Source organism: Sminthopsis crassicaudata, chromosome 2, assembly GCF_048593235.1.
Source record: "Sminthopsis crassicaudata isolate SCR6 chromosome 2, ASM4859323v1, whole genome shotgun sequence".
Classification (NCBI taxonomy): Eukaryota; Metazoa; Chordata; class Mammalia; order Dasyuromorphia; family Dasyuridae; genus Sminthopsis; species Sminthopsis crassicaudata.
The window spans coordinates 32,928,566-32,952,800 of NC_133618.1; the positions used below are offsets into that span (position 1 = coordinate 32,928,566).

A 24,235-nucleotide genomic window follows, 5' to 3' on the forward strand; every position below is an offset into this window, starting at 1 on the left:
AAGTTGTGTACAGGATCAATAGGAAATAATTAAGAGAGAAGGAAAGCCCTGGAATGAAAAAGTGTTTTGGGGAAGATTTCCTGAAAAGGTGGAATTTTAATTGGGACTGAAAGGAAGCCAGAGAAGTCAGTCATTAGAAGTGGATGGGAGGTGTGGGGGACAACCAGGAAGAGCTGAGACGTGGAGGGTCTTGTTTTTGAACAGCAGAGTTCACTGTTCCTGGATCCAGAGCATAATAAGGTTTGAGAAGACTGAGGAGGGGGCTTCTCTGGAGGGGGCTGGGTCAGGAAGGGCTTTGAATGCCAAACAGAGGGCTTTGTATCTGGATCAAAAGAAAACAAAAATACAAAAAAGTATTTTTAAAAAGGGGGGGGAGAACAGGAGGGGTACCATGTAAGCTTAAGGAAACACAATAATAGGAGAGGGGTCTACAGTATTTGGAGGCTAGAATAAGCAGGAGCTGTTCATCAGGCCTCCAGAGCTGGCCAGAATCTTCCTAATAGCCCGTAGGAAATCTGTCTTAGCTCTCCTGGATGCCCCTCCACTCACAGGCAGGCTTCTGAGCTCTTATCTGATCTCCTGGAAGCATATGCCCACCAGGAAAGAGGACCCTGCATTTTCTCCGGATGGGTACCGCTTATCTGGCCAGCTAGCCCTCCCATTAGAAATAAATTGGCTGACAAATTAGCCTCTTGTGACTTAGATTAGCAGGAAGCACTTCCCCAGAGCCTGATCCCTAGGTGACCTGATCAAATTAACGAGGGCCTGATTTTGCTGTGGAAGGGGCCAGATTGAAGATTCAAGGTGATGCCATCAAGGCCTTTGCCAGCTATGAGGCCCAACACTTAATGATTAAAACAATGATCGTTTTTATAAAGTGCCTACTATGTGCAAAACTCCAAAAGATAGAAAGACAGAAAGAGAGAAAGGAAGGAAGGGAAAGAAGGAAGGAGGGAGGAAGGGAGGAAGGAAGGAAGGAAGGAAGGAAGGAAGGAAGGAAGGAAGGAAGGAAGGAAGGAAGGAAGGAAGGAAGGAAGGAAGGAAGGAAGGAAGGAAGGAAGGAAGGAAGGAAGGAAGGAAGGAAGGAAGGAAGGAAGGAAGGAAGAAAGGAAGGAAGGAAGGAAGGAAGGAAGGAAGGAAGGAAGGAAGGAAGAAGGGAGGGAGGGAAGGAGGGAGGGAAGGATGGAGAGAAGGGAGGAAGAAAAATCCTAATCTGTAAAATTTTCCAGAGAGATCATGTGCTGCTAACTAACCGGGCTGAGGAAGGAAGGTTGGGAAAGGTCCCAAAAGGTCTTGAAGGGGGCCAGGGATTCCTGGAGGCAGAGGTGAATGGGAGAGCCTTCCACAAATGGCCAGCAGCCTGGACACAGTGTGGAGGTGGGAGATGGGGCCAGGAACGGTTAAAGAGAGGTGGATTTGGGGGTAAATCTAAATAAATTATCTTGTGGATATGGTGAGTTCCAGAAGGCTGTAATATACATAGTGAACCTATCCAGGAGAGCCGTCCCACACACAGGAACCTTGCACAACACATATTTCTTTACAAAGTGTGCGTTTGATGAGATTTTCCAGAAGGAATGAGGTTTGTCAGATCTATTCTGGAAGCTGTTCCCAGCCTGCGAGTTCCCAGGAAACTCTTCCTTGATCCCATCTTTTTGTGTCAGTATGAAAAACTGCAAAATCAGAAATGGAGCCTCTTGGGGACTCGGTGGCACGAGTTCAAAGCCAGCCTCAGACACTCACGAGCTGCGTGACCCTGGCCAAGTCCCCTAACTCTATTTGCCTCAGTTTCCTCATCTGTCGGATAAGCTGAAGGAGGAAATGGCACCCGCTCCTGCCAGAGAATCCCCAACGGGGTCACAGGGGGTGACTTAAAAACAACTTAAATGGAAATTTTAAAAATAAAAATGGGGGGGGGTCTAGAGCCTTTTTCCAGCCTTTCCCAAAATGACCCTTGCAGTGCCATCTAATGATCTGCGCCGTCCTGTCTTGTCCCCTTCTCCGCAGCGGGCCCCAGTAACTGCTCAGCTAGCCTCGAGCTGGGGAGAGGTGGGCTTGGTGTGTTTGGCCGCCTCGGGGTTCTTCGAGAGGCTCTGGAACTAGTCCCAGTGCCCCCGCCCCCTCCCGCCCCCCATCTCCAGTGAGCTTAGCGGAGAGAAGCGCGGAGGCCGGTGGGCCCGGATCGGACTTGTGGGGCCAGACCAGACCCATCCTGGGGCGCCGCGGGGAGAGGAGGCGGAGGGGGCGCTGGGAGCGGGCGCAGGGTGGGGGCCCAGATCCGGGCCTTCCTGGTCCTGGGGCCATCTGCGGCTCGGAGAGATGCAAATCTCGGGAACAATGGGGTCCCTGTTTGCCCTAATCCTCCCTGCGCTGAAAAGATCGGGCTGCGGCTCGGGGAGTCACTGGCTCCTCAGCCCCCTAATGGTAAGGAGGCTTCCCCGGGACAGCTCCGGGCCGGGCCGGGGAGGGCGAGGGCGCCAGGGCCGCTCCTGAGGCCTCGGTGTTCTTGGCAGGACAAGATCGGTGGAAACAGGACCCCGTGAGTGAGCCCTTGTCCCCGCTTCTCCGAGCCCAGGCCCGCTGGCAGAGCTTCATCCCCCACCCTGCTGCAGCCTTTCCCCGGGAGCTCCCTGCCTCGGGCCGGCCCGCCGCCGACCGGGGCTCCGGGGCCTCCGCGGAGGAGCTGACCAGCCTCTGCTTGCAGGTCCCAGGCTCCCCTGCCGCCCCCCCGGGCCCCGGGGAAGCTCCCGCGGGGAGCGGCGCGCGCAGGTGAGCAGGCCCCGCCTCAGACTCGGACAAACTCCCGGTCCTCAGACTGTGGGGGGGGAGGCCCGATGCCCCGCGGCCTTCTCGGATCCCGCGGCCGCGGCAGGAAGTGGTCCCGAAGCCCCCTCCGCCCTGAGGTCCGGGGCCGCCCCAAACTGCACCCCGGCCCCCCAAGTCAGCTTAAAAAGCCTCCCACCATGCCCCAGTCCCGAACCCCCGTAAAGCCCACAGTCCCTTTGTCTTTCCGGTGCACCCCCATTTTGCCGGGTACTGACGGGTGAATGACTGACGGAAGGAGTGCACGTGGCGGGGGGGGGGGGGCTGGTCCCAGGCAGAATTAGGGGTCTCGGAGCTGGGGGGAGCAGGATTGGGGAGAATGTCACGGAAGTCGGTTGCTTTCCCTCGCAGCCCCCCAGTCTTGGAGAGAGGACGCCCTCACCCCCTCGTCCCCCGCTGCTCCGGGGCCTTTGGGCCAATGGGTAACTTCCTCTGATTCGTACTCTGCCCCCTCCCTCGCGCTGGGTCCGGATCTCGGACCCCCGCCTGTTCCCCCTCTCCCCCCAGCCTTCCGCCCTCCAGGGTCTCGGGGTCTCTCCCTCCAGGACAGGGAGGAGGAAGAGGATGGAGAAGGGGAATACGAGCTCCCTCCCTGCGAGTCCCTGGCTGCCAGGATGGCCCCTTTCCTGGGGGAGAAGAGCGCGCTGTATCTGGGTGAGAGGTGACGGGGTGGGCACAGCCTCCGGCCTCCGGGGGGCGAGCTGCCTCCGCCCCACCCCCACCCCCGGTCCCCGCATCCGGATGTGGCTCGGGTCCCTCTTCCTACGGAGCCGGAGCCATTCACCGTCTCGCTCCCGGGAGGCTGCTGGGAGGGGGGGTGGGAAGAGCCAGCCCGGCCCCAGGCTGGAAACCGGGGGTGAGGGCGGGGTGGGGAGGAGGCAGCCCCTTCCCCGCATCTCCATGGAAGCCACCGGGGAATAATTAAGGCCCTGGCGTAGCCCCTGAGGAACAGCTCCCCGCCCGACTCCCATCCTGCCCATCACGGAGGTCTTGGGGGAGAGGGGAGCCAGAGGGGTTCTGGAGAGACAGCAGCAGCAGCCTGATCCCGGGTGTCCTAGGAGAGGCTCCCAGGCCTGGCATCTGGCTGTCCAGAGGGGCCGAGCCGGCCTCCTTCCGTTGTCATGGAGATGCAGCTCTCAGGAAGCTGGAGCCGGCCGGAAGGGAGAGCTGGAGGGGCGCAGGGAGAGGAAACGTGAACAAAGAGGGGGCAAGGGAAGCCTGGGGTCTGAGTGGCCACCAGCCATCACAGGGAGCGGGGCCTTTTTTTTTTTTCCAGATCGATCTGTTACCTCCGGACCTCCCAAGCCAGTGCCCCGGGCCTCCCGGGTGAGCAGGGAACCCCTCCTCCCCCCTCCCCCGCCCCGAGTTTTTGGGAAATCCAGGATGTGGCTCAATTACCTGTTTCCTATATTTACATTTGAGAGACACAGACTCTGAGACTGGGGGGAGGGGCAGACTCCGCGCTCCCCCCCCAGCCGGTTCCGGAGCAACCTCTTTGTCCCCAGGCCCATCCGGCGCCCCAAAATCTCCCGTCCCATCACCCACCCCTTCTGCCACCTTTGGGCTCCCCAGCCCGTCCTCTTCCGCTGGGTCCCGCCTGCACAGTGCACACACAGCTCACACGTGCCCACAGGGCACAGTGCAATCATGCATGCCCTCAATGCACCTCACTGACACACGTGCGATTGTGCACATACATGCGCACATGCCCACTGCACGAGGACATTGCCTGGTACACATGCACAATACACAACACACACAGTCCACATGCACACGTCTTATGCTCACTATGTCCATGCACGCACATGCGTTGCACACATGCTCACACAATGCACATGCGCCCGGCACACACAAGACACATACATGTGCACACAGGCTTACCCTTGTCTGGTGTGCGTGTGCCCACATGCATGTGTGCATGCGCCCCAGCAATGCATCGTGACCACATCCACATGCACTGACATGCACGGCACACGTGACCCATGTGCACTCTCTGGCCTGCCCAGGGCCCAGCCCGGCACTCTGGGGGCCATGAGGAGGCTGGCTCCCAGCTCCCCCAGCAGGCCACCTCCTGTCTGCCTCCAGCAGTGTCCTCGCCCAGGACTGAGCTAATGGCTTTTTAAAGCCATCATCTTTACAGAACATTGGATCAGAGGAGGCACATGCTCACACCCTCCCCCAAAGGGGGAACACAAGTAGGAAATGAGACACTACCAGAAAACAGGGCACGGCCCCCTCCAGGAGCCTCAGTTTCCCCCCAGGGAGCCTGCAAAGGGCAGGGTGAGGAGGAGAGAAGCACGGGGCGGGGAGTCTGGGAAGAGAAATAAATTCATAGTTCCCAGTCTGCATCCAGAGCTGAATTCAAATCCCACCTCTGTCATTTATGATCTTGGGCAAGTCACTTCTAGACCTTTTTACTCATCTGTAAAGTAAAAGGGTTAAGGGTTGGGCAAAGTGGTCTCTAGTTCTAGGCCCTCAAGATCCTTTTCCCTTTATTGCCCCAAAGAGAAAGAAATTCTGAGGATCCTGGAGCTTGTTAGAAGGAGTCTCAGATCCTTCCAAACCCCCGTTTTTACACCTGAGGAGAGCCAGGCCCAGAAAGGCCATGTGACTTCTCTCACCCACCCTTCTTCCCGCAGCTGCTGAGGGCCCCGAGTTTGCAGGAGGCTGGGGGCAGAGGAGACCGCCTGGGGAGAAGAGGTAATTGGAGTGAGATACTGAGGCTACTGGGAGCCAGTCACAAGTAGCCAGCATTTGTCCACCTGGGCAAAAGCTTCCAGTGAGGGGAAAGCTCACTCCCAGGCTAGTTACCCATCAGAGCTCCCTGTCTATCAGAACCCCAAGGAATATGAGGGGGAGGAAGAAGGTGAACAGAGCTTAGTACAGCAACGGCCAGAGCAAGCTCCTCGGGGTTACTTCTTTCCCTCCTCCTTCCCTTCTTTTCTTTCTTTCTCCCTCCCTCCCTTCCCTCTTTCTCTCCTTCCCTTCTTTCCTCCCTCCCTGTCTTCCTTTTTCTTCCATCCTTCCTTTTTTTCTTCCTTCTTTCCTTGCTTCCTTCCTTCCTTCCCTCCTTCCTTTCTTTCCTCTTACCCTCCCCCTTCCTTTTTTTCTTTTCTTCCTTCCTTCCTTTCCTCTCTCCCTCTCTTTCTCCCTTTCTTCCTTAGAACCATGAAGCTGAGGTTCGGTCCCTCCCTGACCCTGAAGAGGTGCCTTAACCTCTCAGTGGCCTGGGCAACTCTCTCAGACTAGTTTTTTATTACTATCTTCATTTTTTACATTGCCTAGATTTCCCTGTGAATCTCCTCTCTCCCCTCACAAAGAACAATTCCTTCTTGGAAAGGATGAAAAGAAAAAGACAAAGAGAAAGTGAATTTGACAAAATCCATCAATCAGTCAGTGTACATCTCTATCTACAAACGCATTCTAGAAAGAGAGAGACATGCATGTGTTCTTCTGCCTCCACAAAGGAGAGGCAGGGTTGGAGAAATTTAAGTATCAGTGGCAGGAGTGGACCTGTATTGGGAGAGGAAACTTCCTCACTGGGAGTTCCCAGAAACAGGTTGCCCCCCCCATTCCCTTCCCCCACTCTGGGTCACACATATGTGTGTGTGTGTACTTGAAAACATGTGAGGGTATGTGTGTGTATGTATATATATACACATAGATGGATAGATAGATGGATGGATCAATGGATGGATGGAATTTTCAAGGTTTCCAAAGCACTTCCCATCCATGTCTCATTCAAGCCTCACAAGAGCGGGTGAGGTTCGGATAGTTGTTACCTCGCCTCAAAGGGCTCCGAAGCGGGTTTGCCACCGACCTGGAGCCAGCAGTAGCTGAAGCAAGACTCAGCCCTGTGTCCCCCCGGTCCAGGCCCACTCTGACTTTAATGGGGCCCGGAGCCCAGGAGCTGCTGCCTCAGTCTCACTAATGGAGTCTCTCCCCTTCAGCAGCGTCAGGGTCCAAGGCCGGCCCTTAGGGGAGCCTGCATCTCAGCACTCATGGCCCCAGGCGGGGTCCTTTTAGAGTTTCTTGGCATGTGACCTTGATTGTCCCAGCTGGGCCGGTAGTATACCTGGTTTATTCCAGTTGGAAAGATAAGGAGAGACTGGGCCTGCCAAGAATAACAATGGCGTGTTTACATGATGCTTAGTGCATGCTATTGCCCTGATCTGCTCCATGGCAGAGGGGAGGCGGCTGCTCTCAGGGTCTCTGATCTGCAGAGGGAGAAAGGCAGGTCCTGGCTCAGTCCCCTGGCTGGGAGGTGCCCGCTGTGCCAGCCAGACTCCTCCATTAAAGGCTCAGACCTGGGGTCAGAACGCAGCTCGATGCATTCCCAGCCGGGCTCTTTTCCTGAAGGGACCGAGGGCCAGTGATGAGAGCTGGAGCCCTCCAAGTTAAAAGCCCTCTGTTCCAGTCTGGGAGAGGGAGAGGCCTTCGGGCCTCCTGTCATTGAGACAACAGCAGGGGACGTCTTCCAGCAGAGAGGGAGTCTCTCTTCCCCAGGCCATGTAAGGGGAATCAGTGCCCCTCTATACCCCCCCTTTTCTCCCCAGTATCCCCCTGAGGTTTTATCACATCTGCCAGAGCAGCTTCAGGGCCTGACTTTTTAACAACCTGTAATCCAAATTAAGCACCCCAAGCCTCGAAGCTGTCACCCCAAAAAAGGGGAGTGGAGCTTGTTTTACAGTGAAGGGCATGGGCTCCAAATATTATCTGAAGCCAGCCTGGGGGGGCTGTTCGGAGCCTCTGGGGTCCCCTGAGAGCCTTGTCTGTCCACCAGGATCCGTCCCTCTTTATGACTCACCTCAGCTAGGTAGAGAGCTCAGAGCTGAGGTCAGCCAGACCCCAGGGAGCCCACGGGCTAATGGGATTACGGCCGGGCTGGCTTCCTGGCCTCCGGCCTTAACTCCATGTCCCCACGTCAGAGCCTGAGTCTGCCTTTTTCCTTTCAGGTCTGGCTGCGGCCGGAAGCTCGGTGAGTAATGCCAGCCCTTCCTCTGCCTCCCTAGTTTGGGGCTCAGAGGGATGTAACAGGGAGAGACCGAAGGCCTGGCCAACATGCCAGACACCAGCATGGAGGGCTGCCCCCTGCCCTTCCCCGAATTAGTGATAGTGGGAAGCTGGCATTCAATCACTGTGACCCCATGTGGGGTTTTCTCCAGGAAGATACTGAGCGGTTGCCATTTCCTCCTCTGGCTCATTTTACAGAGGAGGAAACTGAGGAAAGTGTGTTGCCCAGGGGCTTGGAACAGGATTCCAACCTGAAAGCCAAGCCCTGAGTCCTCTCTAGTAAGGGGCTTCTCCCCTGGCAGAAAGCATGGATTTACCCCCAAAAGGTTACTCAACAGAGGTTCACAACAATGAGGGGCTTCCTGGGAATAGGAGGATAATAGGGATTTCTGTCCCTCATCCTCTGGGGTGAGCTGGGGCTCCCACATCCCTGCACTCCATGAGGCCCTGGGGCCTATGGGGACAATGCTCATTGGGCTCCAGGATAGGAAACCCTGAGAGGTCACTGGGGCAAGGTCCAGAAACCACCCTGGGAGACCCTCCATACAGCCCTTCGGAGGGGGCAGAGAGGGAGGAGACTGAATGGACACCCTCCCCAAGCTTGTCTCAGATATATCAGAAGGGAGGCAGTGTGATACAATGATTAGGGCTCCATTGTGGGACTCAGGAAAACTTGGCTTCAAGTCCTGCCTTAGATATGTCCTGGTTCTTCTCCTGGGACTTCCAAAGTCCTTTCTAATGTGTAACATATGATCCTAAGCCACAAACGCTCTGGCTCTCAGAGGGGGAAAGGGGAAGGAGTGAAGTCATAGATATTCTGAATTAGGAGAAGACACACTCCCCTGTGGGGTCAGCCCATGTCCCAGCCCACTAGGACCACTGACTCCTCTGGATCAGCCCATGTCCCAGCCCACTAGGACCACTGACTCCTCTGGATCAGCCCATGTCCCAGCCCACTAGGACCACTGGATACTTGGACTTTTCTTCCTTCTTTCCCATCTCCTCCCTTTTCACCCCTTTCTTTTAGGATCCAGCTGAAGAAGACTCTGAGGAAGCCATCTACCTGGAGCCCACTCTGGGTGAGCCCCAGCTCTCTGCCTGGGACCCAGACCCCCGCCTTTCTCTTGGTTTGGTTTCGCTCTCTGGTCCAGTTCTCTGCAGACTTACTGATTGAATGGAGGCCTCCACCCTCCCTACACTCACTCATGTCCCCACTGTTTCTTTGGGGGCGTCCATTCTTTCAGCCAACAAGGAGAGTCCCAGACCCTGGGCAGGAAGCTCCCATAACAGGCCCAATATTGCTGGAGTCGGGAGGGAGAGACCCCTGCCAGCTCTAAATGTTGCCCAGCTGGTGGAAGTTTGATGATGGGAGGGGAAGAGGTGGGCTTAAATCCTGCTGCTGAACATTGCCCAGTCCTGGGCAGCCCTGCGGCTCCCTCCGGATCAGGCCCCTCATTAGGAGGGCAGCGTTCGGGGCAGGGCCCGCCTCCCCAGATATTGGTGCCCCAGCCCTCGGCATCCGGAAAGCCCTCGGCCAAGCTCTCTCAGCCTCTGTCCACTCTGGGCAGCCCCTTGTCGTGCCGGAGGCCCCTTCTGGCCTTCCCCGAGATGCTTAGGCCCAGTAATGGGAGCACAGTCCAGCTGGGTGCTGTTCTTCATCCCCCCTCCCCCATAGGTTTGTCCACCTACTGGAAGCCAAGGGCAAACCTCTTTCTTTTTAGTTTCACCTTTAAACCAGGACTTGGGTCCTCAGGCCCCTTCCCCCCCAGCTGTGATCCCAAGAGCCACGATGGCCCCCAGGTGAGTTGTCTGCTTGCCCCCTCTCAGATGACCCAAGGCTGGGACTTGAGAGGCAGAGCTTGCACTTGGCCTGGGTGGTAACTACCTAGAAAAACTGAATGAATGAATGAGTTACCAATACAGGTGGCAGACCCATCCTCAGAGTTTTATTCTAATCTAATTCCAATAATAAAGGAAAGATGGAAAGGTGGGGGTGGGGAGAGGTACAGGGAAATGGAGATTCTCAGGGGCTTATTGTGGATGGAGCCTAGAACTTGGCCAGGGATCTGGCATCCTTCCAGACAAGGTGAAAACTTGGGGTCCAGGTTTCGGGGCCCAGGGACATGAGGAAGGCAAGAATGGAGGTGGAATGCCTAGAAATCACCCTTTTCTTCCCCAGGGAGATGATGAAAGGAGGGTGCTCGGTCCCCTGGGCTCTTTCTTCTAATTCAGGGGTTCTTAACCTAACCCCCCTCCATTTGCTTTCCCCAGATCTGCCTACAAGGCTCTCTCTGTCTCCCAGGAAGCTTGGAGTGTGAGTATGAGAAAAAGTGAAAAATACCGGGGGGGGGGGCCGTTAATGGGGAGGGGGTGGGGGGCACAAGTGTGGAATTCCAAGTGTGGGGTAGCTTTTATTTCACTGTTTTTTTTTTGTTTTTTGTTTTTTTTTCCCTGAGGCTGGGGTTAAGTGACTTGCCCAGGGTCACACAGCTAGGAAGTGTTAAGTGTCTGAGACCAGATTTGAACTCGGGGCCTCCTGAATTCAAGGCTGGTGCTCTATCCACTGTGCCACCTAGCTGTCCCGTTTCACTGCTTTTTTTTGTCAAAAAGCAACACCCAGGGTGGGGCAGTTCTGAAAATGACATTAATTTTAAAATTAATGACATTGATATAAAGACAAAGGGCATTAACACCCCCCCAAAGGACCACCATTAATGTCCAGGTGTCCGTGCATATGCACGTGTGACTTTTTATCAATTTAATCCATATGGCAACAAGGGAAATAATGGGCAGTGTGGGGCAGCCTGGGAGGTGCTCACCGAAGGGAGCTGGAGTCTGGGACTTTGCCTCGTTCAAGGGGAGGGGGTTGGAGAAAGGGTTTGATGGGCAGAAGTTGACCTGAACGTCTCTTCCTGTATTTCAGGGATCAGGGGACATCGCCCACAATGGTGAGAATGGCAGACTTTTCATCCAGCAAACCAGACATATCCCACCTACCCCCAGGTCCTCCCAGACATATCACACCTTCCTCCTAACTCCCCCAAGCATACCTCCCTTCCTTCCCCAGACCCCCAGATATCCCCTCCCATCTCAGCCTAGCCAGGTTATCCACTCCAAGTCAGGGTCCCAGACCTCTTGCCCTCCAGTTCTCACTCACCAAGGCCTTCGGGCTCCCCGATGTTCCCTGGCCCGGCCCTGTTCTGGGAATCCCTGGGCACAGGTCCCTTTCCATAACTGACCCAAGGGTCTCTCGTGCCCCTACACAACCCACCAAAACACCAAACCTCTTAGTGGAGCGGGAGCTGGTCTGAAAGCCCCCAGACCCCAATCTCGGCTCTGATCCTTGCTAGCTGGGGCCCCTCCCCCAAATGGACCTGTGTTTCCTTATCTGGACCATGGGGGAGCTGATCTCCGGGGTTCCTTAGTAGAACTCAGGTCCAGCCTTCTCATGTGCTTATTCTATGGCCCCAGTCCCACCAGATCTCCTTCTTCCAGGGGGGAGGAGTGCATTCACAGGGAACCCCGCTGCAGAGGAGGTGAGAGAGAAATGGGGGGAGGGAAGAGGGGGACCCAAGGGAGAATACCCCCTCTCCCCTCCCCCCTTTCCCTCTGGGCCCTGCTCCTGGGGCCTGTTTCACCAGGGCTTAGCAATTAATCAAGAGGCATTTGCTAAACACCTACTATGTGCCCTCCACATTTAAGATTCAAAGAAAAAGAATGAAATCATACCTGTTGATCAATCAATTGGGCATTTACTAAGTGCCACTATGACCCTGTGCCAGGCCCTGGGGGTGAAAATAATGGACCAGTCCTGCCCTCTGAGAGGAGGAAATGTGCTCATGTGGCATTCTGGGCAAAGTAAATGTAGGTCATTTGGAGGTAGGGATACAGCATCCATGCCCAAGCGGGTGATGGGAGAACTAGGAAAGGTGGGGCTCACCAGGACTGAGGTGAGGGCGGGATGGATTCCAAGCTTTGCGGAGAGGAAGGACCCCACGGGACACAGCCATATTGACCGGAGCCTCCAGTACGTGAGGAATGGGTGCCACAAGACCAAAAAAAAAAGGGTTGTAAAGGGCGTGAAATGCCCCAAAGAGGAGCCTCTGGTTGGGCCCAGAAATACGGAGTTTACTGAAGGGCGGGAGTTTTCTGGACAGGAGGGAGGTCTCTAGCGGGCAGAGGCCCGAGGGGGAGGGCCGGGTGAGAGGTGCCCCGGCCTGATGTGGTGGGCAGCGGGAGTGGAGAAACGGAGGAGCCGGGGCCACAGCGACTCGTTAAGTGATACAGTGAGAGTAACCTGGACTTGGGAGAGGGAGCCCAGACCACAAAGAGATCGGAGTGAGAGGAAAAGGAGGGGGGAAGCCAGTGAGGTGAGGGCCCCGGGCAGAGCGGGAGGGCCTCAGAGAGAGGCTGAGGCAGGAGCCTGCAGGAAGAAGGGAGGGGCGGAGAGAGGGAGAGACCGAGGATTCCCGAGCGAGGGGGGGGAGGGGAGGGGATGCAGAGCGGGGCTGGCCTTGGTGGGGACTGGAGAAGGGCCCCCTCTTTCTTCCCCAGAAGCTGAAGGAGAGAATGGGAATGGGGGGAAGGGTCCCCTCTTCCTCACGGAGTGAAGAGAAGGGGGTGATGTCAAAGGGCTGACATACGGAGAAGGGGAGAAGAGGGCGCTTGCTGGCACAGGGGAGGCACTTAGAACATGCTCTCAGAAGTGAATTGAATTACGGGCCCTTCGCAGTCTTTAATTCCCCGTCCCCGCTCCAGAGCAGCCCCTCCCCCCAGCTCTGGGTCAGCGGGATCCCCTCTGTTGTGTGTGTCCAGAAGGCCGCCCTGCTGACTCAGCCCTGGTACTCGGCGCACTGTGACCGCCAAACCGCCGAGAACGCCCTCCTCTCGCTCCAAAAGGTGCGTCTGGAGAACCCCAACTCCTCTGTCCCCCTGAACTTCACGGGGAATCCCTGGGCTCGGGGACCGGGCGCTGGGACGGCCGGGCCTGGTGAGGGGCGGAAGGGGAGCCCGGGAGCTAGCGGACCGGCCCCGCCCCCCACAGGACGGCTCCTACACGGTCCGGCCCAGCTCCGACCCCCGGGGACTGCAGCCCTTCACGCTGGCCGTGTTCTTCCGCGGCCACGTCTACAACATCCCCATCCGGTGGCTGGAGGCCCGGCGACAGTACGCGCTCGGGCGGGAGAGCAGGAGCTCTGACAAGGTGGGTGCCGGGCCAGGGGAGGCCGCGGCAGGCTTAGGGAGGCCTGGGAGACAGGTGGTCCGGCCTCCGGGTCTTACAGGGGAGAGACCGAGACCGGAGAAAGCAGCAGAGGCACGGGCATTGTCCGGGACCCGCTCCCGGCCTAGCTCTGAGGACAAAAGTCCCCGCTTGGAGCCCCGGCTCTCGGGCTCCCGTCCTCCGTGAAAGGAGGCGCCCCGCCCCCGGGTTCTACGTCTGAGTCTGAGCCCCCAAGCCCTGGGTGCCGGAGGGCCGGGGCTCGGGGGACACGGACGGGGATCCGGTACCCCCCGGACACAAGTGCAGGGACCGAGCCGCTAATGCACCCCCACCCACACACAGCCGGCGGCACCGGACGCCGGGACACACGCCCCACATGCCACTAGCCCCGGGACACACACCGCACATGCGCGCCCCCGGCCAGCCCCCACACGCCACAGCGCTAACACTACCAGCACACCCCGCCCCCTGCGCACACACGCCCCGAACCGCCGGGGGCGCTGTAAGCTCCGGGAGCTGATCCCGGAGCACCCCGCGGCACACAGTAGGTCTTGGATCTTTGTTTGAACGAAGACCGCGCTCGCCGGTAGCTGGAAGGATAAAGGAGGGGCGGGGGCGGCTGCGAATCCCGGTAGTGAAGGAGCCGGGTTCCGGTCCTCCTCCCGCTCGCCGCCTGGGGGACTCTGGGAAGTCCCGCTCCCGGGCCTCGGGTTCCTCAGCTGTGCAGAGCCACACGGCGCCCTCCGGCGCTAGCTCCGAGCCCCGGTGGGGAGGGAGGCCCGGCCCAAGGACCCCTTCCCTCGGAGTCCCCTGGGAGAGCTCTCCCGGGCCCTGAGCTGAGCCTCCCCCCACAGCTCTTCCCCACCGTGGCCGCCATGGTCCAGCACTTCTCCCAGCATCCCCTGCTCCTGGTGAACAGACTCGGCGGCGCGCGGCAGCACACCTGCCTGCTCTTCCCTGCCAGGCCCTGACCCCCGAGGGGCGCAGGCGCGGGAGCGCAGGGCCAGCTCGGTCTCACGCCCGGCACATAGTAGGGGCTTAATAAATGCTGACAGAGCAAAGGAACAGTCTGCATGGTTTTCTTCCGCGTGACACGACTCATCCAGAATCCGGTGTTTCCTAAGCTGTCGCCAAACGGGGTGGAGTGAGGGGGGCTTCCGCCGGGCTGGTCAGTCCGATGCCCCCCAGAGAGCCGGCCACATGGCCCGCCCTCCTCCGGCTCAGCCATCCCCAGAGCTCCCCAGGAAGGGCCGCCCGGCCTCTGCTGCCCCTCGGAGGGGGGCAACACTCGGGACTTTCTTGGGGCGGGGTACAGGGGGACTGAGTTTGCTCTTGAATGTGCTGCCGTTATCTGCCCTGAGGAAATTAAATGGCATTTGTCAATTGCTTACAATGTGCCAAAGGCGGGGAGGGATACATGTTAGAAAAAAATAGACAGGCCCTGTCCTCGAGGAGCCGAGAGTACATCCAGAAGTGGCTAAGAAGCACTTATTTAAAACAAAAAACATTTAGGGGGCAGCCAGGTGGCGCAGTGGATAGAGCGCCAGCCCTGAAGTCAGGAGGACCCGAGTTCAAATTTGGTCTCAGACACTTAACACGTCCTAGCTGTGTGACCCTGGGCAAGTCACTTAAACCCAATTACCTCAGGGGAAAACAAAACTCTGCTCTAGGAATGCATTATAGAGGCGCAGGGGGATAGAATTTACACCGGGGAAAAACAAAGACCAAAATCAGTCTCTCAGGTTCAGTTTCCTCCTTTGTTAAAATGAAGGTATGGTCCAAGTGGCATCCAGTATCTTGGTCTGAAGTTCCTAAGTTGATAGATAGATAGATAGCAAAAGAGATAAAAAGATAGGGAGAAATAAATAGAAGATAAAGAAATAGGAAAGGAGGTAGCTAAAAAGTTAAAGAGATAGAAAAAAAGAATAAGAAAAAAGGAAGGAAGGAAGGAAGAATATGCTAAGCAGAAGGATACATACACAGTCAAGTGAGTTACTGCCCACAAGGAGCTTACACTGCAGTAGAAAAGACAAATCTGGAGAGAGGGGGGAAGGGGGAGGCTAGGGGGCAGAAGGAAGGGCCACCCATGCCAAGGAGAGGCTTGCTGACGAGTGAGCGGGCCCAGGCAGGTGCACAAAGCCTGCAGCCCCCCAGACCACACCCAGGGAGGCCAGCTCACCCAGCACAGCAAGTCACGGGACAGAAGGCGGTCACCCCCCAAACGCTGAGGGGACTCCCACCTCCAGGGACCCATACACCCCAAACGCTTTTTTCTTGTTTTCATTTTTTAAGGCTTTCATAATGAATAACTTTTGTAGTCTGCATCACACCCCTTTCCCCATGGAAACGGCGCAGGACTTAAGTCCGAGTATCTGGCTTCAAATCCAGCCTCTTTCACTTACCCCCTTGGAAAAGTGATTTTGCCTCTTTGCCCCAGGTCCCTGACCCGTACAAGGAGGGCTGACAGGCCCTTCCAGGCCCTTCCAATTCTAAGTCCATGAACCTAAAAGCCTGTGTACCATTCCTCCCTGAGGAGGAAGCAAACAGTGAAGGCCGAGGTATCCACCACTCTGCACCCGTCCTCCCCCACCTCTTCGCTAAGAGGAGGCAAGTCTGTTTCACTGTGAATCTTCTGGCATCAGGATGGGTCGTTACAAATCCTCAGAATATTCCTAGTTTTTTGTTTGTTTTCCTTTTGCAAAGTTCTAGACAGATTTTATCTGGTTTTGTTTTGTTTTGTTTTGTTTTTTCCCCATAACACCTTAGAAACTCGTTGGTGCTTTTCCACAGCCTTGCACCTTCATTTATCTCACTTATTTTAGGGTAGCCGCCCCCCACTTCACAGGTGAATACGCTGAACTCAGGGAGTGATTTTGCCAAGTTGACCCTCAGTATTAGTTGGTGCTGATTCCCGAGAAGTAAGGGTTCCACTGGGGGTCTCTCACCTCCTAGTTCAGTATTCTTCATGACCCGCCCCCCCCAAGACCAAACAACCTAAATCTGGAAACTTTTATATTTAACTCTCTTACAAAGCACTACCTGTAAATAAAAAGCTAGAATCATTAAGAAAAAAAAAAAAAAAAAAAAAAAAAAAAAAAGCTCTACCTGTCCTGGGGGGGGGGGGTTGTAGGAGGGGGAAGGGAAGGATGCTTGGGATGGCAATGGTGATGGTTTAATGGCAACCTGGCCTGGGGTGGGCAGAATAAATTGTCTATGCCACTTCATGTCCCGGCCTCAGTTTACTCATCTGTAACTGAAGGATGGGACCCGATGGCTGCCAAGATTCTCTTCACACGTAGACCCAGGGATCCCTGAGCCCAGGAGAAGGCCCAGGAGCCTCTGGGAGGAAGGAGAAGCCTTGGTGATGTGGGCAAGGGGTCCGAGGCGGCACGGCGGGTGTGCTGCTGGTCTCTCCATGACCTCTGAGCCGTCTGGGCCCCCTCCCTGCTGAGGGCCTGGCTCCCTGGGGGAGGGGCCCAGGCCGGACCTCCGGCTCTGGCCAGGCTCCCAGAATGGCTTCCATGTGGCAGTGACTCAGCAAAAGCTGAACCATTTCCAGACAAAGGGACCGATTCTGCCGCCCGGGGAGCTGCTCACAAGGCAGAGGGCTCTCCTTTCCCAGGGCTGGTCCTAAATGATCGCCGGGGCTGGGGTCCTTCTGAAACAGGGAGGCCAAGGCCCCGGGACCCACCCTGGCAGGAGCTGGGCCCGGGGGCCAGGCAGGGGCACAACCAGGCCCAATGAGTCTTCAAAAGGAGCCTGGTCTCCCTGGACCCTGACCTGGACCTTTGTTCAGGGCCCCCCAAACTCATGCCCCCCTCCCCCCATTCATGAAGGCTTCCTCTAGCAAGCCAAGCTCTTGTCACTGGGTTGGGGGGAGAGTATTTCAACCTCCCCGAACTTCAAGTTCCTCATTTCCAAAATGGGAACGGTACCAAGCACACCTGGGGCTGCCCTGAGGCCCACAGGAGATAATCCCCAACAGCACCTAGTGAGCTCCTGTAACTGAGTTATTAGTAATGCCTTGGCCCGCAGGCTGACTGCAGGGGGTGCCGGAAACGGCTTAAAACAGCTCAGGGCATCCCGGCTCTGGATGCTGCTGTCCCTCCCAGCTCTGAATGGAAGAAAAGTAAATAATATGTGATATGTAATGTAGTGTAGTTTAATATGTGTTGTATTATATATCATCATACGATATCCCTCTATCATGTCATTATACTGTGTTATATTACATTATGTTGTATTAATATATATCATTTCTATTTATACCATGTCATATCATGTTGTATTATATTACATTATATTGTATGACATCATTTCTGTTTATATCATGTCATAGCATGTTGTATTATATTACATTATATTGTATGACATCATTTCTGTTTATATCATGTCATAGCATGTTGTATTATATTACATTATATTATTTCATATCTCATCTCGTATCAATATTAGTACCTCCCTCATTACAGGATACCTAGACTATTGAGCCGCTGGTGGGTCTATCCACCTTAATTCTTTCCCCTCTCCAGTCTTTCTATCTCCACTCTGACCTTGGGGTCACTTATCTAAAGCCCAGAGAAGTCAAGGTCGCCTCCTTACTCCATTAGTCCCTATCACCTCCAGATCAAACGTTCTGTGCTGTCTCCCTTTCTCCCCTCCCAGGATTCATCCAGCCCCTTTCCTACAAAGTCTTCCTCTCATCTGGCAGACCTAAGTGTCCCTTTCTTCCAGGTATGAAATGGGAGAACCCAGTCCCAGCTCTGTCACTAACTCATTCTGTGACCCACGGGCAAGTTGCTCTTCCCACTGTGACTCAGTTTCCCCAGGTCTAAAATGAGGTATTTAGATGAGAATATGACCGAAGTTTGTTTGTTTTTTTTTTTTAATTTTATTTTATGTACAACTCATGCTTCTAGAGTATTTCATTTTAACCGTGGATTCTGAAAGTCAGAAAACCTCCAAACCCCAAGGAAATATTCACTAATGGCAAAATTGCAGGCATCGTGATACAAGTGTTGCTTTGTAATGAAGGACTTGGGCCAGAAACCCTCCCAGGTCTCTCCTGCGGCCCGGTGACACAAGTTTTGGTGCCTTTTGCTCCAGAGCTGGCTATCCAGTTGTCCGTTGCATACATCCTCTTGGAATATCCAACCTAACAATACCCTTGTCATGGCTTCCTAGAATCATTCATTTATTAACATACTCATTCATTTATTCAATCATTCAAACTACTGATTTAATCAATTCTTTCTTGCAATCATTCATTTAATTTTAATTTAATTATTCACTCTTCCGTTCTCTCAGTCAGCCGCTAAGAATTTATTGTGTTTACCTCTAAGTTAGGCACTGTGCTAAGCACAGGGGTTACCAAGAAAGGCAAAAGATAGTGTTTTCCCTCAAGGAGTTCACAGACTGACCGGGGACACGACTAGTTACAAACAAAGATAAACTGGAGTTTAAAGAGGGAGGCCATCGATATTAAGGCAGATTAGGGAGCTTCTGGTAAAAAGGGAGATTTTGATTGGGACTTGAAGGGAGCCAGGAGATAGAGATGATAAGGGGGAGTATTCCAGGCTGGAGGTCAGCCAGAGAAAATTCCTGAAATGAGGAGCTTTGGCAGCTCAATGGGGGAATGGGCTAGAGTGGAGAGCAGCCAGCAGGCCATTGCCTAGGCCAGTCCAGGGAGAACCTGCACAAGAGTGGTACCAGTGAGAGAGAGAAGGGATGTAGGTGAGAGAAGTTAAAACTAAATTGTGTCGATTTTATTGACAATAAAATGAATGTGGGGAGATGGGGAAGGATAAAAGGGAGTGAAAGGGCCAAAACCACACCCACATGGTGAATCTGGGGGATGGGGAGGATGGTGATGAAAGAGAAGTTAGGAAGAAGGTTTGGGGAGGAAAGATAATGAGTTCCATTTTGGACTTAAGGGTAAGATGTCTAGGGGACAAATAAAAGGCAACTGGAGATAGGGTTCAGAGGTTAATAGATACTTAGTATTGGATAAATTGATTTGAAAATCATCAGTATAAATATGATAATTGAATCCATGGGAACTGATGTAATTTCCTAGTGAAATAATAGAAAGGGAGAAGAGAAAAGGGGGAGGGGGCGTTCATTCAATGAATGGGAAATTTCTCTTGGGTGTCAGATGAACAGGTAAGAACGAAGGCTAATAGCCTAAGTGGCAGTTAGTAAGTGCTATAAGAAGAAAACTAGTGCTAGGTACACTTTTTTTTTTTCTTCTGTTTTTTTCCCCCTCTCTCTTGTGATTTTTCCATTTTGTTCTGATTTTTCTCTCCCAAGATGATTTATAAAGAAATGTATATTAAAAAAAATTAATGTACATGGATAACCAGAAAAGTAAAGAAAAAAAGTTTTAAAATTAAAAAAAAAAAAAAAAAAGAGTTGGAGAGGGGCAGCTAAGTGATGCTGTGAATATATCACCAGTCTTAGGAGGATCCAAGTGCAAAGCCAATCTCTGACACATACTAGGTGTGACCACTCAATTCTGATTACTTCAAAAGAAGAAGCACACCTCAGACACTTAACACTTCCTAGATGTGTGACCCTGGGCAAGTCACTTAACCCCAATTGCTTCAGCCAAAAAAATAAATAAATAAAATAAAGCAAAATTTAATTTTTTTTTTTTTAAAGAAGAAGAAGGTGGGAAAGGACAGTATGGATGGCGTATCTTATTTTTACTAATTTTCTAGCTTTTCCCTTGCTCAGACCCTTAGGATCATCCTTGAAAGGGGAGTGTCAGTAGTGTAAATCTATCATAGCAGTCAATAGGGGAAATCATGGTACCATAATATTTAAAGCTACCAAAGTACTACTTTAAGTACAAAGTACTTAAAGAAAAGAAGAGATCTTAGAAAGATCTTCAGACCAACTTTATCATTTTAGAGATGTAGGAATCGGAGATCTAAGAAATACTGAAAAGTGGGTTTCCAGAGAGCTTTTTTCGGTAGTGTGGGACACTGGGTACCAATGACCAAGTGGTTTTCAGAATGTGATGGTTAAGGAAGGTTAAGATTCCATTGAACAATTAAGTGATCAATAGAAGCCTTGAGCAAAAAAGGATTTGGGGAGCTAGCAAGTGGATTCAGCCAATCAAAAAGAGTTTTGCGGTTTTGAGAAAATCCCAAATTTAGGATAATAGCCATCCAACCCAAACTGGTTGGGGTCAATGATCTGACTTGACCAAATCACTATTGCACTTGTTTAATAATAGGCAATTGAATATTAAACACCACACCGAATAGAAAGAGCTTTCTGCCATTTTTGAACATGGGATGACAGAGGAGGAACATGCTTATACATGTGTAGGGGGAAACATGTACAAGGGAAGGTTGTAACCCGGAAGGGAATGGACCGATCCAGTCTCTGAAGGGAAGGACTGCAGCCAAACCGACAAGTATAAAACTTCTGTTTCTATACTGAGTGCTCCCTCTTCCCAGAGAGGAGCAGAGCCTGCTTCTGGCCAGAAACATGAAGACTATTCCTTAAGATTCTTCTTTAATAAATTTCTCAACATCTGATTTTCAGTGTCAAGAGAGTATTTCTAGGGGCTGCTAGGTGGTGCAGTGGATAGAGCACCAGCCCTGAAATCAGGACCTGAGTTCAAATCTGGTTTCAGACACTTAACATTTCTTGGCTGTGTGACCCTGGGCAAGTCACTTAACCCCAATTGCCTCAGCTAAATAAATAAATGAAAATTAAAAAATAAAAAGAGTGTATTTCTAAAAATAAATAAAAAGAGTATATTTCTAACAGGGACTAAGAAGGCAAATGACCGCTCCAATGTCACACAGTTTATGAATAGCAAAACGCAGATTTGAATTAGATCTCCAGACCTGAGGTCCAGATTCTTATTTGTTATTGTTTTTCAGTTGTGAGAGCTCCCTCGTGACCCTTTTTAGGGTTTTCTTGGCAGAGATACTGGAGGAGTTTACCATTTACTTCTCCAGCTCATTTTACAGATGAGAAAACTTAGGCAGACAGGGTGAAGTGACACGCCCAGGATCACCCATATAAGAAGTGTCTTAGACCTGACCTGAGTCACTGGGCTGCTGGCTGTGCCCTCCAGGGAACTGTCACAAAGCAAGCTTGCTGATCAGACTTGAAGATCAGGGTTATTTAGAGCTCTCTCTTGGGTATTGGGGTGGCAAAAACCCACAGTAAAAAAAAAAAAAAAAAAAAAGAAAGAAAGAAAACTAATGTGTTTTGGTCTCCATTCAGCCTCCATCAGTTCTTTCTCCGGAGGCAAACAGGATTTTTTATCATGAGTCTTTTGGGATTGTCTTGAATTGTTGTATTGCTGAGAATAGCCAAGTCATTCCCAATTGATCATCATATAATATTGCTGTTCCTGCGTATAATGTTCTCCTGGTTCTGTTGACTTCATTCATTCAATTTACATAACTCCAGGTTTTTCCAAAGCCATCCCTTCATCATTTCTTATTAGCATAATAGTACCCTGTCACAATCATATACTACAGCTTGTTCAGTCATTTCCCTATTGAGAACATCCTCTCAATTTCTAATTTTTTTCTAGCACAAAAAGAGCTGTTATAAATATTTTGGTACAAATAGGTCCTTTGCCACTTAAAAAAAATCTCTTTGAGACAAAGACCTTGTATTGGTGTTGCTGGATCAAAGAATATGCATGCTCTTGTAGTCCTTAAATTGTTCACAATTCCACTAACAATTTTTCCATATCCCCCCACCATTTATCATATTCCTTTTCTGTCATATTTGCCAACCTGATTGACAGGGGTGAAGTCAATACTCAGAGTTGTTTGCATTTCTTTAATCAAAAATGATTTAAAGCATTTTTCATGACTATAGGTAGCTTTAATTTCTTCATCTGAAAACTACTGTTTATATCTTTTGGCCATTTATTAATTGGAAAATGAATTGTATTCTTACAAATTTGACTCAGTTGTCCATGTATTTGAAAAATGAAACCTTTATCAAAGACATTTGCTATTTTTAAAAAATTCTCAATTTTTTGCTTTGTTTCTAATCTTGGCTGCATTGGTTTTGTTTGTGCAAGATCTTTTTAATCATTTACTACTATACATTATGTACTAATCTATTCCGCTGATCTACCACTCTTGTTTCTTAGAATATCAGATTAAACAATAACTACTTTATAATCAAAATTATCCATTTTATATTTTGTACCGCTCCTTACCTATTGTTTAATTATAAATTCTTCCCTCATTCATAGATCTTACAGGTAAATTATTCTTTTTTTTTTTTTTTTTTTTTTTTTTTTTTGCTGAGGCAATTGGGGTTAAGTGACTTGCCCAGGGTCACACAGCCAGGAAGTGTTAAGTGTCTGAGACCAGATTTGAACTCGGCTCCTCCTGACTTCAGGGCTGGTGCTCTATCCACTGCACCACCCAGCTGCCCCATAGGTAAATTATTCTACAATCCCCAGATTTACTTATAGCATTACCTTTTATGTCTAAATCATGTACTCATTTTGAGCTATTTTTGTATACAATGTAGAAATTCTTCCCTCATTCATAGATCTTACAAGTAAACTATTCCACAGTCCCTTAATTAACTTATGCTATCTCCCTTTATGTCTAAATCATGTACTCATTTTGAGCTTATTTTTGTATACAGTGTGAGAAATCAATCTATATTTACTTTCTGCCAAATAATTTTCTGATTTTCCCAGTAGTTTTTGTCAAATAGTGAATTCTTGTCCCAAAGGCTTGGGTTTGGGGTTTATCCAAAATAGATCCCTATTATTTATTAGTATATATTATGTACTAAGCTATTCCACTGATCTACCACTGTGTTTCTTAGCAGTATCAATTGTTTTGATGATTACTACTTTATAATCAAATTTTTCCATTTTACATTTTGTAATGCTCCTTACCTATAGTTTGGTTATAAACTCTTCTCTCATTCATAGATCTTACTGGTAAACTATTCCATAGTCCCTTAATTTACTTATGGAATCACCCTTTATGTCTAAATCATGTACTCATTTTGAGCTTATTTTTGTATACAGTGTGAGAAATCAATCTATATTTACTTTCTGCCAAACCATTTTCCAATTTTCCCAGTAGTTTTTGTCAAATAGTGAATTCTTGTCCCAAAGGCTTGGGTCTTTGGGTTGATCCAAAACTAGATCCCTGTCATCATTTGCTACTATACATTATGTATTCATCTACTCCACTGATCTACCACTGTGTTTCTTAGCACGATCAGATTGTTTTGATGATTACTACTTTATAACAGAGTTTGGATCTAGGTCACCATCTTTCACATTTTTTCCCTTGATGTCCAAGGGGAGTATTAATGTCCAAATCTTGTTCCAGGCAATTGTCCAAGACCGAGTGGCCGATATCCGAGAATTTCTGCCTTGAGAGTAAAATTACACAGTGAAGAAATTTAAAAAAAGATATAGATAGAAAGACATTACGCAAAGTCCCTGACTTCAAGGGGCCTCCATTCTGCTTATCTGTTACTTGTCCGCTCTGGGAGGGCTGCCTGAACTGCTCCAGAGAGACGAGCCTTTTGGGGTTCAGCATAGGATCCCTCCAGCTGACACCCTGTCCCAGCTGCCTGGATTCTAGGCAAATGAGGAAGTTGGGCCTTCCTGTTCTACTCCAGTTCTCCTCTCCCATTTTAAGGAGAGAGTCTTGTTTCTAAGAAAAACAAAAAAACTAAGAACCCAGAGACTTTCACATCTGTTTTCATTTTTACTTTTTTTAATCTTCAAGCATATCGGAGGAGGAAAGCATCCCCTACCTCCACACCATTCTTCCCTTTCTTTCTCTTTCTTTCTTTCCTTCTTTTCATCTTCTTACCTTTTCCTTTCTCTTCTGTCCGCCACCATTTTTCCTTGTCCTCTCTTGCTTCCCTCCCCCAGCGTGTGTCTCTGAGCCCCAGAAATCTGCCCTAGATTACTCCAAGTCAGAGAGCGGTGTCTCACCAGGGCTCCCCTCAGAATGGGAGGGAATTGTGCCGTCCTCCCCCCCAGCAAACTAACTTCTAGGCTTCTTGGTGAAAATTTCTCCTCCATCCCACTGCTTCTCCTTCTGCAGTTAAGGATGCAAAACCTAGGAAAAGCACAGGGGTATGGACGCCATAGTGGGAAGTTAAAACCTCTGAGAAAACAATTTATAAGTAGGAATATTTTCACCT

General features: G+C 51.3%; 1 protein-coding gene across 5 annotated transcripts; it reads left to right on the forward strand.

Annotated features, from left to right (window-relative positions):
* The first annotated feature begins 2,090 nt into the window (after nt 1–2,090).
* SH2D6 (SH2 domain containing 6) lies at nt 2,091–14,122 on the forward strand. 5 transcript variants are annotated; one of them, XM_074285634.1, is made up of 15 exons: nt 2,101–2,424; nt 2,514–2,539; nt 2,705–2,769; nt 3,175–3,245; nt 3,369–3,477; nt 4,100–4,149; nt 5,463–5,523; nt 7,779–7,801; nt 8,864–8,915; nt 9,558–9,636; nt 10,108–10,150; nt 10,760–10,784; nt 11,308–11,372; nt 12,652–13,039; nt 13,912–14,122. In XM_074285634.1, exons 1-14 carry the CDS (start codon nt 2,320–2,322, stop codon nt 13,033–13,035), a joined length of 1,158 nt encoding a protein of 385 aa, XP_074141735.1. In that variant the 5' UTR covers nt 2,101–2,319; the 3' UTR covers nt 13,036–13,039; nt 13,912–14,122. The 5 variants fall into 5 exon arrangements, with proteins under 5 accessions (XP_074141736.1, XP_074141732.1, XP_074141735.1 ...); XM_074285632.1 differs by having other exon boundaries at nt 2,107–2,424; nt 3,175–3,477; nt 12,652–12,735; nt 12,881–13,039; XM_074285635.1 differs by having other exon boundaries at nt 2,091–2,424; nt 3,175–3,477; nt 12,652–12,735.
* The last annotated feature ends 10,113 nt before the right edge of the window (nt 14,123–24,235 follow it).

Coding starts and splice junctions, on each gene's coding strand:
- SH2D6 (XM_074285631.1), top strand. CDS start 2,320: ATGCAAATCTCGGGAACAATGGGGTCCCTGTTTGCCCTAATCCTCCCT. Junction 2,425..2,513: donor GGCTCCTCAGCCCCCTAATG/GTAAGGAGGCTT, acceptor TGTTCTTGGCAG/GACAAGATCGGTGGAAACAG. Junction 11,373..12,651: donor GGAACCCCGCTGCAGAGGAG/GTGAGAGAGAAA, acceptor GTGTGTGTCCAG/AAGGCCGCCCTGCTGACTCA.